This window comes from Saccopteryx bilineata, chromosome 7 (genome assembly GCF_036850765.1).
Source record: "Saccopteryx bilineata isolate mSacBil1 chromosome 7, mSacBil1_pri_phased_curated, whole genome shotgun sequence".
NCBI lineage: Eukaryota > Metazoa > Chordata > Mammalia > Chiroptera > Emballonuridae > Saccopteryx > Saccopteryx bilineata.
This window is the reverse complement of record NC_089496.1, coordinates 46,880,286-46,895,528: the sequence shown is the minus strand read 5'-3', so window position 1 is coordinate 46,895,528 and position 15,243 is coordinate 46,880,286. Positions and strand designations below refer to the sequence as shown.

The window sequence follows — 15,243 nt, the reverse complement described above, 5'->3', positions numbered from 1 at the left end:
CCTCCATAATCGAAATCGGCAAGATCCCGAGGGAATTCCTTTGCATATGAAAGTGTGAGAAATTTCTCTGCTAAGGATACTCGAGCAGGGGAAGCGATTCGCCTCCCGGCGATTCCTGCTCCAGCGGGACTGTAAATTGCATTCTTGCAAATTACATTCTTGCAATAGAGCGGAAAGATCAGGTTACGAAACAAAGTGTACAATGTGATCCAAATTACATTAGGCATATGTCAGAGGTATGCAGCAAGATGTTAAGATTATTTGCGAACGGTGGCGTTAAAGACGATCTTCCCCTCCCCCTTTATTTTTCTTTAGTGTTAACGTTGCTGTGTTTAGCAAATGAAAACACAACAGTATGTTGTTTTGTCTGAAATTCATATTTAATTCAGTTTCTGCATTCTAATTGGAAACCCTACTTTAGTGATTTCCAGTTTCTTCGAAATCGACTATAATGAACATGCATTGTTTTTGAATTAGACTGTAAATGTAAAGTTAAAACATTTTAAACTAAGATAAGCCTATGGGATTCTCTTTCTTCTTTAAAGCGGGGTGTGCACGTGCTTATTCTCGATAGAAGTTACTAATTGTCCTTGTACAGGGAGAACACCTAAGTGGTAGGTACATTATTAGTAGCCATACTTAAAGTTTATGCGGTGTTGTAGAATTCATCAAAAAACCTGGTTGGAAGGCGGAGCTCAACAGCTTTGGGGCTGAATAACCTTAAGCAGGACCCTTAATCTTGTTTAATTTAAATATGCTTAATCTTTATATGGGATAAAAGAACCTGCCTAACTGGTAATGTAGTACGGTTCACGCACTGGAACGCGCTTTGTGAGCCCGACAGCTGTGTTAAGTCTTTATCATGTATACCGTAAGTTAAATAATAAGCAATAGCAGGAGTCTTAGATTGTGCAATCCTGGGGGCTTCTTATTTACGGGGAGAATAAAGCAGTATTTCCGGAAACCTCTACCGTTTTTTCACAAGGCCCCAGGACTCTTCCCAGCACTCGCAGCCCGGGTATTTACACGTGTAAATCGGTCGGGGGAGTTTCCGGTTAGCTCCGCGCCCCACTTCTCCCCAGGTTCGAGGTTGTGGACTTCTAGAATCGGCCGGGCTCTAGGACCACTCCTGGTGGTTTGCAGCAGCGCGACTCTGGCCCGGCGGGCTGTAAATTGCATGCTTGTAGTGTCATTGGCTTGAGAGGCGCTTGAGGGACAACACTGCAAGCCAACGGGAGGCCGTATTTCCTGGGCGACCACGTTGTAAGAGCCACTCCGGCCCGGGTTTTGGTTTAACTCTTTAGAGGAGAGTTGGCAGTGCGTGGGAAAGTTGCGGATGGTGAATGTGCCACGTCTGCTAGGAAGGGAGAGCCATGAACTTGCCCGAGGCTGTTGTCCTTAAGCCTTCAACTACATTCTTAACTCTATGAGGTCCGGGGTCCTTTCTCGGTTTTTTCAGAAACTTTTTTCCTGCTCCAGCAACATGAGGCTTTTCTTGTGGAACTCGATGCTGACTCTGTTAGTCACTTCTCTGAGTGGGGCTCTGATCCCTGAGCCAGAAGTGAAGGTCGAAGTGCTCCAGAAGCCCTTCATCTGCCATCGCAAGACCAAAGGGGGCGATTTGATGTTGGTCCACTATGAAGGCTACTTAGAAAAGGATGGCTCTTTATTTCACTCCACGTAAGTATACCCTGCAGGTAAAACAATAAAGAGCCCACCCACCTACGCCACGGGCAGGAAAGGTAGCATCACCAAATTTTCTCTCTCTAAAAAAACCCCCCCGAAATATCTTTCCTTCTTGGGGGAAACACAGTTCTTTAATGCCAATCTTATATAAGAAAACCTTTGAAGGTTTTACTGAAAACATGTAGTCAAGATAGAGCAGTTACTTTTTATTATAAAAATCAGACCTAGAATCTTTAAAATACTGCAGAAATATCTATAAGTATCATTAGACATAGAAAAAACTTAAAAGAATTCTCATTTCTCAAACTTCATTCCTGAGGGAAAGTGACTCAGTTTCATTTTTAATTTGGTGTAGGTAAAACTGACATGAAACTTTTCACAGCAATTTACCGAGTAGAGAACACAATTGTCTATTTGCTTGTTGTAGGATAATGTATATGCTAGTTCACTGTCCTATTCTTTTGTTCTGACAGATGACATTGGTCAAGACACAGGACCATGATTTGTTTCATCATTTGTTTCTTTTTGGACGTTTAAAGATTTAATTGATAGGTGTGGCGGTGGTTCTGGTTGGTTAATCCAATGCCTACAGTGAAGGATTTTCAGATGATTATACTATCATTATTTCTGTTCTATAAACAAATTGCAACATGCAAAAGATTTCTAAGTGTAATCGTTTCCAATTAGGCATTGGTTCTACCAGTTGCATTCCACAAGTATTTATTTAACATTTCCTTTATGTTAATCCCTGTGCTTGATACTAGGGAGATTCAAAAACGTTGGCTTCTCTCCATCATTGTCCATTCACTTATCTATCCATCAAACGTGGGCATTCCAATCAAGTCTGTTGTGAGGTTTTGGAGAAGTGAACGGGTATCGTCCCTGAACTCTGTTAGCCCTTGCGGAAAGTTCCAAAATGACGTCTTGCCATAGAATTCTCAGTAGCCCAATCGTATTTGCATTTTCTTTTTTTTTTTTCTTTTTGTATTTTTCTGAAGCTGGAAACGTGGAGAGACAGTCAGACAGACTCCCGCATGCACCCGACCGGGATCCACCCGGCACGCCCACCAGGAGCAAAGCTCTGCCCACCAGGGGGCGATGCTCTGCCCCTCTAGGGCGTCGCTCTGCCGCGACCAGAGCCACTCTAGCGCCTGGGGCAGAGGCCAAGGAGCCATCCCCAGCGCCCGGGCCATCTTTGCTCCAATGGAGCCTTGACTGCGGGAGGGGAAGAGAGAGACAGAGAGGAAGGCGGGGGTGGGGGGGGGTGGGGGGGTGGAGAAGCAAATGGGCACTTCTCCTATGTGCCCTGGCCAGGAATCGAACCCGGGTGCCCCACACGCCAGGCTGACACTCTACCACTGAGCCAACCGGCCAGGGCCATGATTTGCATTTTAAATTTCCAATAGTATTCTTATTTTTAGTCTGATCGCTTTTAGACCCAGACTGATTTCTTTCAGGTCTCAGAAACCAAAACCACTGTGGACTAAGATCATGGGACATTATTTAACAGTTTGCGACTAAAGTCTAGTAATTTGATGAGGGAACTGTTAGACTGTTGTCATGAAACCTCCATGACAGTGGTGAGGAACTGCCTCCCCTGAGAATGATGGAAGAAGTCCCATAAATTGATCATTTTATAAAGTGTGTTTGCCATTTCTAGAACCTTCGCCTATGTGCCATGACAACTGTGTCAAAACTGGAGTCAGTGCTGGGTGGTAGATTCTTTCTTTCTTTTTAATTTTTTTCTACCCTTCCCAGATTTTCTACAGTTGGCATTTTGTTTCTTTGATCATGGGGCGAAATTAAGGAAAATAGGAAGTAACGGCCTTTACCTAGACTTGGTGAGCGAGGTACCCATGAAACCTAGTAGAGCGACTTCCCCTTGAATAGAACACTCTCCTGTTGTACCCACAGGGAGCTAACTGGGACTCAGCCTACTCAGCCCTCCAGCCTTCCAGTGGCTCCACGGGTTGGTTTTCTGGGGCTGGCCTCCCTTCAGCTCATGAGGCAGCATATCTGGACCATTCTTTTCTTCCTTCATCCTTGAGGGGCCACTCCTCCAGGCTTTCCTGCACAGCCCCACAGTACACCCCCGCAGAGAGAACTGGGCCAGCGTCTGAGTGATGATAAAGGGTGGAAGAGCAGCCTTTTCCAGCGGTCAGAGCCATCAGCAGGGTGCCTGTAAAGACAGTTTGTAGGCAGTCTTTTTTTTTTTAATTTTTATTTATTCATTTGGAGGGGAGAGAGAGAGAAAGAAGGGGAGGAGCAGGAAGCATCAACTCCCATATGTGCCTTGACCAGGCAAGCCAGGGTTTTGAACCAGCAACCTCAGTGTTTCCAGGTTGACGCTTTATCCACTGCACCACCACAGGTCAGGCTGTAGGCAGTCTTGAAGAGGCTACGCTCCTGACTTGCAGTGTCCGTGTGGGTATATGGACCCATGTGTCTAGACCGTAATTCTCCTTACCTCATCCTGCTTCCCAAACTCTTAACTCTCAAACTTCCCACTTTTATCTATTTTTGTCCCTTTTCTGAACCTAGTAGCCTGCCTGGGACAGCATCACTTTGTGCTTGAGATCTTGAGCTTCGTTGTTAGGTCAGGTACTGGCCCACAGAAGCCCAGTTTCCTCATCTGTACAATGGGGAACAATGGTACTTACCTCATATGATCATTGTTAGAGTTTTAAAAAGCATTTGGGGTAACACCTAGTATATGGTAAATGCTCAAACGTTGTTGTTTTTCATTATTATGCCCTCTGCACTTCTCTAGCTGAGTCAACAGGATGAAATTTGCATCAAGAAATATGAACAGTGCCCTGGTTGGGTAGCTCAGTTGATTAAATTATCATCTAGATACACCAAGGTTGCAGATTCAATGCATGGTCTGGGAACATACAAGAATCCACCAGTGAATGTATATAAATAAGTGGAACCACAACAAATCGATGTTTCTCTCTCTCCAAAGAATTAATAAATTAAAAAAATTTAAAAATATGGGCAGTGAATTGAATTACACTATAAAGTTTGTTTTTTCATTTTAGAGAAAAGAGAGAGAGAGAGAGAGAGAAGGGAGAAAGAATGAGGGGAGGAGCAGGAAGCATCAACTCCCATATGTGCCTTGACCAGGCAAGCCCAGAGTAATTACACTATAAAGGTGGTGTGTGTGTGTGTGTGTGTGTGCGCGCGCGCACACGTGTACGTGTGTAGCTATTTTTATTAATTTCAAACTTAACCACTATGGATGCAGACAATGCACCACAGCACTTTTTAAAAAGCTACTGAAATGTTCTGAGGTGTTTTGTTTCTGTTGCAGTCACAAACATAACAACGGTCAGCCCATTTGGTTCACCCTGGGCATCCTGGAGGCGCTCAGAGGTTGGGACCAGGGCTTGAAGGGGATGTGTGTGGGCGAAAAGAGAAAGCTGGTCATTCCTCCTGCCCTGGGCTATGGAAAAGAAGGCAAAGGTAAGAACAGGTCTGCATGCTAATGTAGCACTAGAGTTCTTTCCTAAATTAGGAGACAGAAGTTAGTATACTTGTAGTTACTTTCCCCCTAGAAGTAAAAGAGGACTTGTAATTATGTCTTGACTATCTTTTGAAATGCCTAATTAAAGCCATCATATCTAAATGGCCAACTGAGAGAACAATGAAAAAGCATTACTATTAATATTGTTCACCAATATAGTGGCTTCATCTGTGTGTGTGTGTGTGTGTGGTAAAGTATACATAACATAATATTTACCATTGACTTGTTTGTTTGTTTGTTTGTTTTTTACAGAGACAGAGAGAGAGTCAGAGAGAGCGATAGACAGGGACAGACAGACAGGAATGGAGAGAGATGAGAAGCATCAATCATCAATTTTTCATTGTGGTGCTTTAGTTGTTCACTGATTGCTTTCTCATATGTGCCTTGACCGTGGGGCTACAGCAGACCGAGTGACCCCTTGCTCGAGTCAGCGACCTTGGGTCCAAGCTGGTGAGCTTTGCTCAAACCAGATGAGCCCGCGCTCAAGCTGGCAACCTCAGGGTCTCCAACCTGGCTCCTCTACATCCCAGCCCAATGCTCTATCCACTGCGCCACTGCCTGGTCAGGCCCATTTGACCATTTTTAAGTGTACCATCCAGTGGCATTAGGGACATTCATATTGCAGTATAAACATCACCACTTTCCACCTCTAGAACTTTTTTATCATTCCCCAACCAAAACTCACCAATTTATTTTAATAATGCCAAAAGATAGATTATTCACCATGTGTATTGATGAATTGAACATTTGAAATATAGATTATCAAGGCATTAAATGCAGTTTTAGATGTGGACTGTGTGTGACTCTGAACTGAAGGTTCCCTTAACAAAGCTTCTACAGTTTCTGATAGTTGAACCTGTAAGAATAACGAGTGGCATAAAGTGAGTTTAGCAGAACAGAAACAAGCGGGCTAGCTGGTCCAGGGAGCCTTTGCTGGTTTGTCCCAGGGCAGCACATGTAACTGTTGTTTGAGTGGAGACCTTGCAGCTTTCTGAAGGGCCATTTCCAGGAGGCCAGAAGGTGGTTCAAGCATAAGATATGCATGTATCCTATAATTAATTTATCGTAACCTAACTTAAGGGAATAATCGGTTATCAGAAGAAAGATTTGTAAATAGAGGTGTCCATTCCTGTGTTGTGTCTAATGGCAAAAAAAAAAAAAAATCGGAACCAACTTAAATGTATAATGAGAAGGGTTTAGCGAAATAAAATAGGGCCCAGTTATTGAAAATTGGCATTGCAATGATTTAGAAAATCATACCCAAATGTGCATGATATAATGCTATATATAAAAGTAGAAAGGAAAGCTACAGTATGTATTATACTGTGATATTAAGTGTTAGAAAAAAAAGTATTTGCACATATGAAGTGAATCACAAAGAAATAAGAATGTTAACAACAGGGCTGGGAATTATTTTTATTGAATATTTCTGGTTCCATTGCTTCCAAAGTCTCTGCAATAGGCATATACAGTGTGTCCTTAAAGTCATGGTGCACTTTTGACCGGTCACAGGAGAGCAACAAAAGACGATAGAAATGTGAAATCTGCACCAAATAAAAGGAAAACCCTCCCAGGATGATGCAGCAGTATGTGCGCATGCGCAGATGATGACGTAACACCGTGTATACAGCGGAGCAGCCCACGGCCATGCCAGTCGAGATGTGGATGGTACAGAGGAAAGTTCAGTGTGTTCTGTGGCTCGCTAAATTCGAATCCGTGACCAAAGTGCAATGTGAATGTCGGCGCGTTTATAAAGAAGTGCCACCACATAGGAATAACATTACTGGGTGGGATAAGCAGTTGAAGGAAACCGGCAGTTTGGTGGAGAAACCCCGTTCTGGTAGGCCATCAGTCAGTGACGAGTCTGTAGAGGCTATACGGCATAGCTACCTAAGGAGCCCTAAAAAATCTGCGTGAGCCCACATCGAACTGCACTGACTAGGTATGAAACTGGGAGAGTTTTCTTTTTATTTGGTGCAGGTTTCAACTTTCTATTCGTCTTTTGTTGCTTTCCTGTGACTGGTCAAAAGTGCACCATGACTTTACAGACACACTGTATTACCTACATTATGAAGAAAAAAAATTTAGTCGTTGGAACCAGTCGAAGAACCACTCTGATGTAATAGGAATATAGGCTTCACAGCATCCTTAGGTCTAAACCATTTACAAAGTGGGAACCTTAATCACAGTTTCCTAGGAAGAAAATAAGTGTCTCATGGGAAGCACTGTATATTCTGAAATGGAACTTGCAACTTGCTATGTAAATCTTAGGCATAGAACGGGATTTACTAACCAAATTCATTCTGTATTTTAATTAATGATGCTCTTAAGAGGATTCTCTGGTGTTCAAATGTATTCTTTCACCTTTCTGTATCTTTATTGCCTCACCTTTTTTAGACCTCTGTGTATAAATATGTGCATATAGTATAATACATGCTATTGTATTAGTCCATTGCTCTTGGCCATACTGCTTTTAACTCGCTTTTACTTTATAACCAGTAGAGATCTGAATCTGAGTCATTTCCTTTGCACTGAGCACCACGAAACTAATTCTGCGACTATGTATTTAACACTCCTTCTGTAGTCCGGTAGTGCCCCGTTTGCATGCCGCCTGGGGGAAGATTCCGGTTTTCTCGACGACCTAGTGCATGCCCCTTCTCGGTCTAGATCTGGAGTGGGAAAGCCTCAGCACCCAGCGTAAGTTCCGTTCCCTGTAGCACTTCCAGATGCCCTTTCATGGAGGTCTGTGGATGGAGAGACTGAGACATATGTATAGTGTGTACCCAGACCTGTATGTTAGGTATAGTTATAAGGAAACAGTTGAAAAAAATTGTCTATACTTCCCAGAGGAAAAAAAGATTTTAAGTTTTAAGGTCCCTGGGACTTTAACAATACTCTTTTCACTTTGGAAGAGTTTTTTTTGTTTTGTTTTGTTTTTTTAATCTTGCTCCTCAGGAATGAGTTTTAATTTCTTCTATCTTCTGCAATTTCTTACACATATGTATAATGGTATATATCAGAGGGGATACTTTCTAACTTTTTGAAACTGCTAATCCTGTTTGATTTGTTTCTGAAGCCTGTAACAGATATCTTAGTAACATATATGGAGAGCTTACTATCAAGCATAATGATAAGTATATTGCATGGACGTATCTTCCTTCATCTTCCCAGCAGACTCCTGCAGTAGGCATTACTGTCGCTTGTATTTTACAGATTGGGAAACTGAGACTTAGGGGCAAAAGTAAGCTGCAACCCTAGATAGTGTGACACCAAGCTCACTCAATTATAAACTGTCTTCACCGGTAGAAATGGCAGTATTATATATGTTTCTAGGTCAGGACTTTCAGACCTGAGCTAGTAAATCATTTGTACTATAATTAACTCTGAAATAGCTAAAGCACTTTAAGTCATTTTGACATGCAATATGTAATAGCTTAATTATACTTGAAGTTTTAATATCCAGGCCATTGTGTGTGTGTGCATGTAACAATTTTTAATTGCCAAGCCTAAAACAGACTGCTTTTAATCTATTAGTTTGGATTATATTTTCTTTATTCTCTTTATTTCAGTAAAATATGATTATAAGGAATTTCCATCATGTGATAATCTTAGGAGGGTTCTTCATTTAATTCACTTAAAGGAATATTTTTTCCAGTACTGTAAGTTTTCTATCACTTAAACTTTGAGATCTTTTTAATACATCTTAACCTTTCCTCTCCTCATTTTAGGTAAAATACCTCCAGAGAGTACGCTGATATTTAACATTGATCTCCTGGAGATTCGAAATGGACCAAGGTCCCATGAATCCTTCCAAGAAATGGACCTTAATGATGACTGGAAACTCTCTAAACATGAGGTGACCCCTCCTTCCTCCTACTCTCTCTTTCTTCCTTTCTTTCAGAAAATGTTTTTTTTTTTTTTTTTTTACAGGGACAAAGAGAGAGAGAGGGACAGACAGGAACGAAGAGAGATAAGAAGCATCAATCATAAGTTGGGACTCCTTAGTTGTTCATTGATTGCTTTCTCATATGTGCCTTGACCGCGGGCCTTCAGCAGACTGAGTAACCCCTTGCTCAAGCCAGGGACTTTGGGTCCAAACTGGTGAGCTTTTTTTTTTTTTTTGCTCAAGCTGGCGACCTCGGGGTCTCGAACCTGGGTCCTACCGCATCCCAGTCCGACGCTCTATCCACTGCGCCACCGCCTGGTCAGGCAGAAAATGTATTTTTAATGTGGGTAAAATGTTATTTATAAGTCTTACAATGCCTGTGCTTTGAAAATGAACTTTTTAAAGGAACTCATTGTTTTTGGAGAGAAATAGATTTTAAAAAACACCATCTGTTCTTTTGCTATTTTTTCCTTTCTCCCCAATGCTTAAGGTTGACTGTATCCTGCTCTTTTTCTGAGTGTTTAAAAAAATCATTTTGCCAAGAATTTTCCCATTTGGAGTTACTATATAAGAAACATAGCCTGGCCTGTGGTGGCGCAGTGGATAAACCTTCGGCCTGGAATGCCAAGGTTGCCAGTTCGAAACCCTGGGCTTCCCTGGTCAAGGCACATACAACAAGCAAGCAATGAACAACTAATATGAAGCAACTATGAGTTGATACTTACCATTCCATGCTCCCCTTTCTCTCCTGTCTCTGTAAAAACCAATAAATAAAGTAAAAAAAAAAAAAAGAAACATAGATGTCCTGAGAAATGTCTCCTGTGGCCTGTTTCTGCTTAAACCTGTAGACTGGCTGTTAAATGCACTTTGTAGTGATTTCCTAACAATTAGCAGTGGGCAACTCACACACTCAAACAAGTTCGTTGAGGTTAGCACCAGGAGAAAGACTTCAGTCTGCATTTTTCACAGCAGAAGACTTTCCCCACACCCCTCAAAGTCCCAGAGTTTAAGTAGGGAAAAGGACGATGGCTTCTTCCTGTCATTTAATGAGGCTTTCTCGGCCATTGTTACACATACCTGACCTAGTCTTGCTGCTTTTGGGAAATGAAGATAGATCTTTATCCCTATTTTTTAAAATCTACTCATGCTCTGCATCTGGCTTGCGTGGTCACAAATCAAATCCCTTTTTATGCTTTGATCAATTTCATTCTAATGGCCAGTCTTAAATACGCTCAGTTTTTATGAACTGCTGGGTCATGAGCCTCAGCTACAAAATTTACAACACCTCATAGTGCTACCAGTCATAAAACTTTTTTAGATCTGAGGTAAAATTTTAATTTCCTTTAATTAGGAAGACTTGAATCTAGAACATCGTCACATGGTTCAGAAAGATCAAGCCAATTAAAAAAAATTAAAAAGATATTTATCAAGAAGTCTTTCTCCCCCCCTCTTCTACTGTGTGACCCACCTCTTTCATATCCAGTGTTATTAGTGTCTAATGTATTTTTCTAGTATTTCTTTATGCAAATACAAGCCAACGTGAATATATATTCAAGCTTCCCCTTTCTTCCACAGAAAGTAGCATATTATACATCATACTTGGCATCCTGCTATATTCACACAATATACCCTGGAGATATTAATCCATATTAATCCAAAGAGTTTCACCTGTCTAGGCGGTGCAGTGGATAGAGCTTTTGACTGGGATGCTGGAGGACTGAGTTCACCAGCTTGAGCACGGGGTCATCCGGCTTGAGCATGGGCTCACCAGCTTAAGCGCGGTGTAGCTGGCTTGAACGTGGGATCATAGACATGACCCCATGGTCACTGGCTTGAGCCCAAAGGTTGCTGGCTTGAGCCCAAGGTTGCTGGCTTGAGCAAGGGGTCACTGTCTCTGCTGTAGCCCCCCGGTCAAGGCACACAGGAGAAAGCAATCAATGAACAACTAAGGTGCCACAACGAAGAATTGATACTTCTCATCTCTCTCCCTTCCTGTCTATCCCTATCTGTCCTTCTCTCTGACACTCTCTCTGTTTCTGTCAAAAAAAAAAAAAATCCATAGTTTCATCATCCTTTTGTTCTGTTTTGTTTTTACAACTACGTTAAATCACCTTAATCTTTAAAATAAATGTATACTAGGTGTTTGCATGTTGGTGGTAGAGGGAAGAGAGAGGATTTGAAGTTGCTGATCTAACAGGAGGAATAATAGGGATATGATTAAAAATTAAAATGCAGGTAGTATTCCCTTATAGTGAAGCTAGTGTTTAACTGGAAGCAGTATTTTGTTACATCTTTAAATACCTGAATGAAAATAGTAACTTCAGTCACAGCACCACTCATCAGACTGGGTTTTGCTTTAATTTTTGAGATTAGAGGGTCACGTGGCATGATTGTGTCAGGTCCACGGCTTCAGCTATCTCCAGACGCTTATTTACATTAAAAATGCCATCATTTAATCTGATTTTAGGAGAAATGTCTGGAATTCTGGCCCTTGTTAGAAAACATGATCTGGATAATTGAACGGATGGAAAGACAGACAGCAGTCTTGTAAACGCTTGGCTTTATTTAGACTCAGATTCAGAACAGGTAGTGTACTTTCACTGGATGTTTTTCAGATAGTAGAAGCCTTATCTTTGCTGCTTAGCAATATTTTGTCTCTATTTTAGCAGTATAGCGAAAGCTTTTTTTTGCTTGTTTGTTTTTTGTATTTTTCTGAAGCCGGAAACGGGGAGGCAGTCAGACAGACTCCGGCATGCGCCCGACTGGGATCCACCTGGCATGCCCACCAGAGGGCGATGCTCTGCCCATCTGGGGCGTCCCTCTTGCAACCAGAGCCATTCTAGCGCCTGAGGCAGAGGCCACAGAGCCATCCTCAGCTCCCGGGTCAACTTTGCTCCAATGGAGCCTTGGCTGCGGGAGGGGAAGAGAGAGACAGAGAGGAAGGAGAGGGGGAGGGGTGGAGAAGCAGATGGGCACTTCTCCTGTGTGCCCTGGCTGGGAATTGAACCTGGGACTCCTGCACGCAAGGCCGACGCTCTACCACTGAGCAAACCGGCCAGGGCCTAGCAAAAGTTTTCAAGAGAAAGAAGTCTTTGTAATTCTTTTACTATAATTAGAAAAATACCATGGAGCAGGTGTTTAGTACAAATATTGATCGATTTACGACCTATGCAACTTACGACCATTCGACTTTACGACCACAATCGCTAGCCACAACTGCTCCGCGTCTGGCAGCGCAAGCGTTGCCCAGCTGGGCATACGACAGTGCGGAGCAGCTTCCGGCAGCACTACCATCTCCGTGTGCACCATTTCAACTGTTATCCCAGACTCGGCACAGCAATTTGTGTTTTGTGTCTTGGATATTTTTCATCAAACCCCTCCCAAGATGTCTACCAAGAGGAATTGTCTTTGCAAATATTAAACCAGTTTTACTGGTAATACAGTGTTTTACTTAAACCTGACGAATGTAAAAATAAACAAAATGGTGTAGAGATGATACAAATGGCATAAAATGAACAAAGAAAATTATGATATATAACAATAATGAAAGAAAATTATGATGAAATATGACTTAAAGATTTTTATAACATCATTTCACAATACTGTACATATAGCCTACTCAACTTACGACCAAATTGTGTTACGACCGGTCTGTCGGAACCAATCGTGGTCGTAAGTTGAGCTCTAGCTGTAGTTGTTACATATCATTAGGTGAACTACCAGTCCAGCCTGTGATATTGATTGACTCCGGGTGAGCATCTTATGAATTATAATTATTAACGAGACCTATTATTTTTGTAGGTTAAAGTGTATCTAAAGAAGGAGTTTGAAAAGCATGGTGCGGTTGTGAATGAAAGTCATCATGATGTTTTGGTGGAGGACATTTTTGATAAAGAAGATGAAGACAAAGATGGATTTATATCTGCCAGAGAATTTACATATAAACATGACGAGTTGTAGAGAGACGTCTTACCATTTTTACATAGCAACCATCGTTAAAGTCTTATGTTTTAACATCGTTTTGTTCTGTTCTTGCTTTTTAAAAAAATTTATATATATTTTTTGAATGTTATTTAAAGAAGCCCTTAGTGTTTCTAAGTACCCGTTTCTTTCTGGTGAGTTATTGGAAAGAAGAAATCTATTTGTCCTTGAAGTAAGAAGAATTCTGGACCATTTTCTACTTTCCATATGAAGTTTTGTGACTTACTTGTAATTTTAAAATTTATCACCACTGGGACCAAGCCCAACATAAGGGCAAGTATAGCACAGGTCAGCACCGTCTGTTTCTGCTTCCCTCTGTTTTCTCTAAGTTAGATGCTGCCTTTTGCAAAGCCTTTTGCTCTAGCTCAACACTGCTGTTTTAGTGTTGTAATGAAACAGTGTGTCTGGACCTGCCTTTGAGTCTCTGAACAAACAGGAAAATGCTTGTTGAACTCTGCTTAGTAACAGTTACCGCTTTACTGAGGGGATGTGCAATGTGGAAGTGATACACAAAGTTAGTAACTTGTAAATATGTATACATTGAACATCCTGCCTAGGACTGAAGCTGTAGAGGGTGGGCAAAAGTAGGTTTACAGTTGTTTGTATGGGAAATACCTTAATCAATAAATAATAATACAAGAGTAAACTGTTTTGCATACTCACAACTGTAAACCTACTTTTGCCTCACATCCTATAAGGTTGGTTCCTGATTGCTACTGACTTATCATGATAAATAGAACATATTATTTATGTTTGTTTCTTCTTAATAAAATGTGTGAAAATGTTGTAGATGAGGTAGAAGGTTGTATTTAGTTAGTGCTTCCTTTTTAAGGTTAATAGATTGCCCTGACTGGTGTTTAATTAATAGTCTATAAAAAATATACTGTAATAACATTGTATCATGATTAGTTAACTGATCAACATTTTCCCATTTCTGCTCCATCAGAAAATAAGTCAGACCCAGAACAGCTGCGATGAAATAAGGTCTATCCCAGGTCAAAAATTTGGTGATTTTATTGTTTTCTTCAACAGGCTTTTCTCCTTAAGACTTTTAGAAAGTGTCCAAATCCCCATTTACTAAGAATAGTGTTTTATCATTTACAGAGTGATCTCAAATGTATCATTGACTTTAATTCTCATTGGTCTGAACCCATGAAAAAAGCTGGTGGATCTTAACGTACCCATTGTACAGATGGGGAAACTGTCTTTCAAAAGGATTGATTGTTGTGACTAAGATCAATAGCTAACTTCCTGAACCAGATTTCAGTCCCCAAGTTCATTATCTTTCTACTGAAAAGCAAAATTTTTCTTTGCCTTCACTGGGTCTAATTTCCTCTTCCATTTGCCTTCCTAGCCATCAACTCTTGTTTTTTTGTCTTTGGGTCCTTACCCTTTGAAGATCCTTTCCTGGCTATCTCTGATGCCTTAGAATTCTCCCCATGATCCGAAATGGCTCTGGTTTCATTGGATAATCTTGTAGCCAGCAATGACTTGCTCCATAAACCCTGCGTGCTGAGAGGTTCCCAATGTGTATCTTAGCCCTGTCGTTCCTGTTTAGCTTTAGATTTTTTTCTTTAAAGAATTATGAACAACTATTACATCATATACAGACTACTTTCACTGATTATATATTGATATTTTCCTTACTAACACCTTTCTTGAAGAAATCAGCTATATCCAGAAAACTCAAGTTCACTGCCGTTTTCCTCAACTTGGAGAAGTCACACAATACAGAAAGCCTTATGGGCCTGACCTGTGGTGGTGCAGTGGATAAAGTGTCGACCTGGAACGCTGAGGTCACCGGTTCAAAACCCCGGGCTTGCCTGGTCAAGGCACATATGGGAGTTGATGCTTTCTGCTCCTTCCCCCTTCTCTTTCTCTAAAAATGAATAAATAAATAAAAAAAAATTTTAATCAACCTTTAAAAAAAAATAAAAAAAACAAAAACAAAAAGCCTTATGGTGCGTGATGAGGGCAAAGGAAGTAGGTAGCTTGTCATATGGTGCGATTTTGTAGAAACATTACTGATGATACTATCTACAGCAGAAAAGTAAAAGGAATTTTGATTATTCAGGCAGTGTATTTCTTTACCTTGTGAATTTATCAATTCCCATCTAAACATTTAGACACAAGTATAAAATAAAATAAAAATGTGTAAATTGGT

General features: G+C 41.1%; 1 protein-coding gene across 1 annotated transcript; it reads left to right on the top strand.

Annotated features, from left to right (window-relative positions):
* Window positions 1-1,316: 1,316 nt before the first annotated feature.
* Window positions 1,317-15,243, top strand: FKBP14 (FKBP prolyl isomerase 14). Its single transcript, XM_066239837.1, has 4 exons — window positions 1,317-1,680; window positions 5,000-5,151; window positions 8,941-9,068; window positions 12,900-15,243. Exons 1-4 carry the CDS (start codon window positions 1,427-1,429, stop codon window positions 13,056-13,058), a joined length of 693 nt encoding a protein of 230 aa, XP_066095934.1. The 5' UTR covers window positions 1,317-1,426; the 3' UTR covers window positions 13,059-15,243.

Excerpts from the sequence above, each read along its gene's own strand:
- FKBP14 (XM_066239837.1), top strand. The coding sequence starts at position 1,427 with ATGAGGTCCGGGGTCCTTTCTCGGTTTTTTCAGAAACTTTTTTCCTGC. Across the intron at positions 1,681-4,999 it reads GGCTCTTTATTTCACTCCAC|TCACAAACATAACAACGGTC; the intron begins GTAAGTATACCC and ends TTTCTGTTGCAG. Across the intron at positions 5,152-8,940 it reads CTATGGAAAAGAAGGCAAAG|GTAAAATACCTCCAGAGAGT; the intron begins GTAAGAACAGGT and ends TCCTCATTTTAG.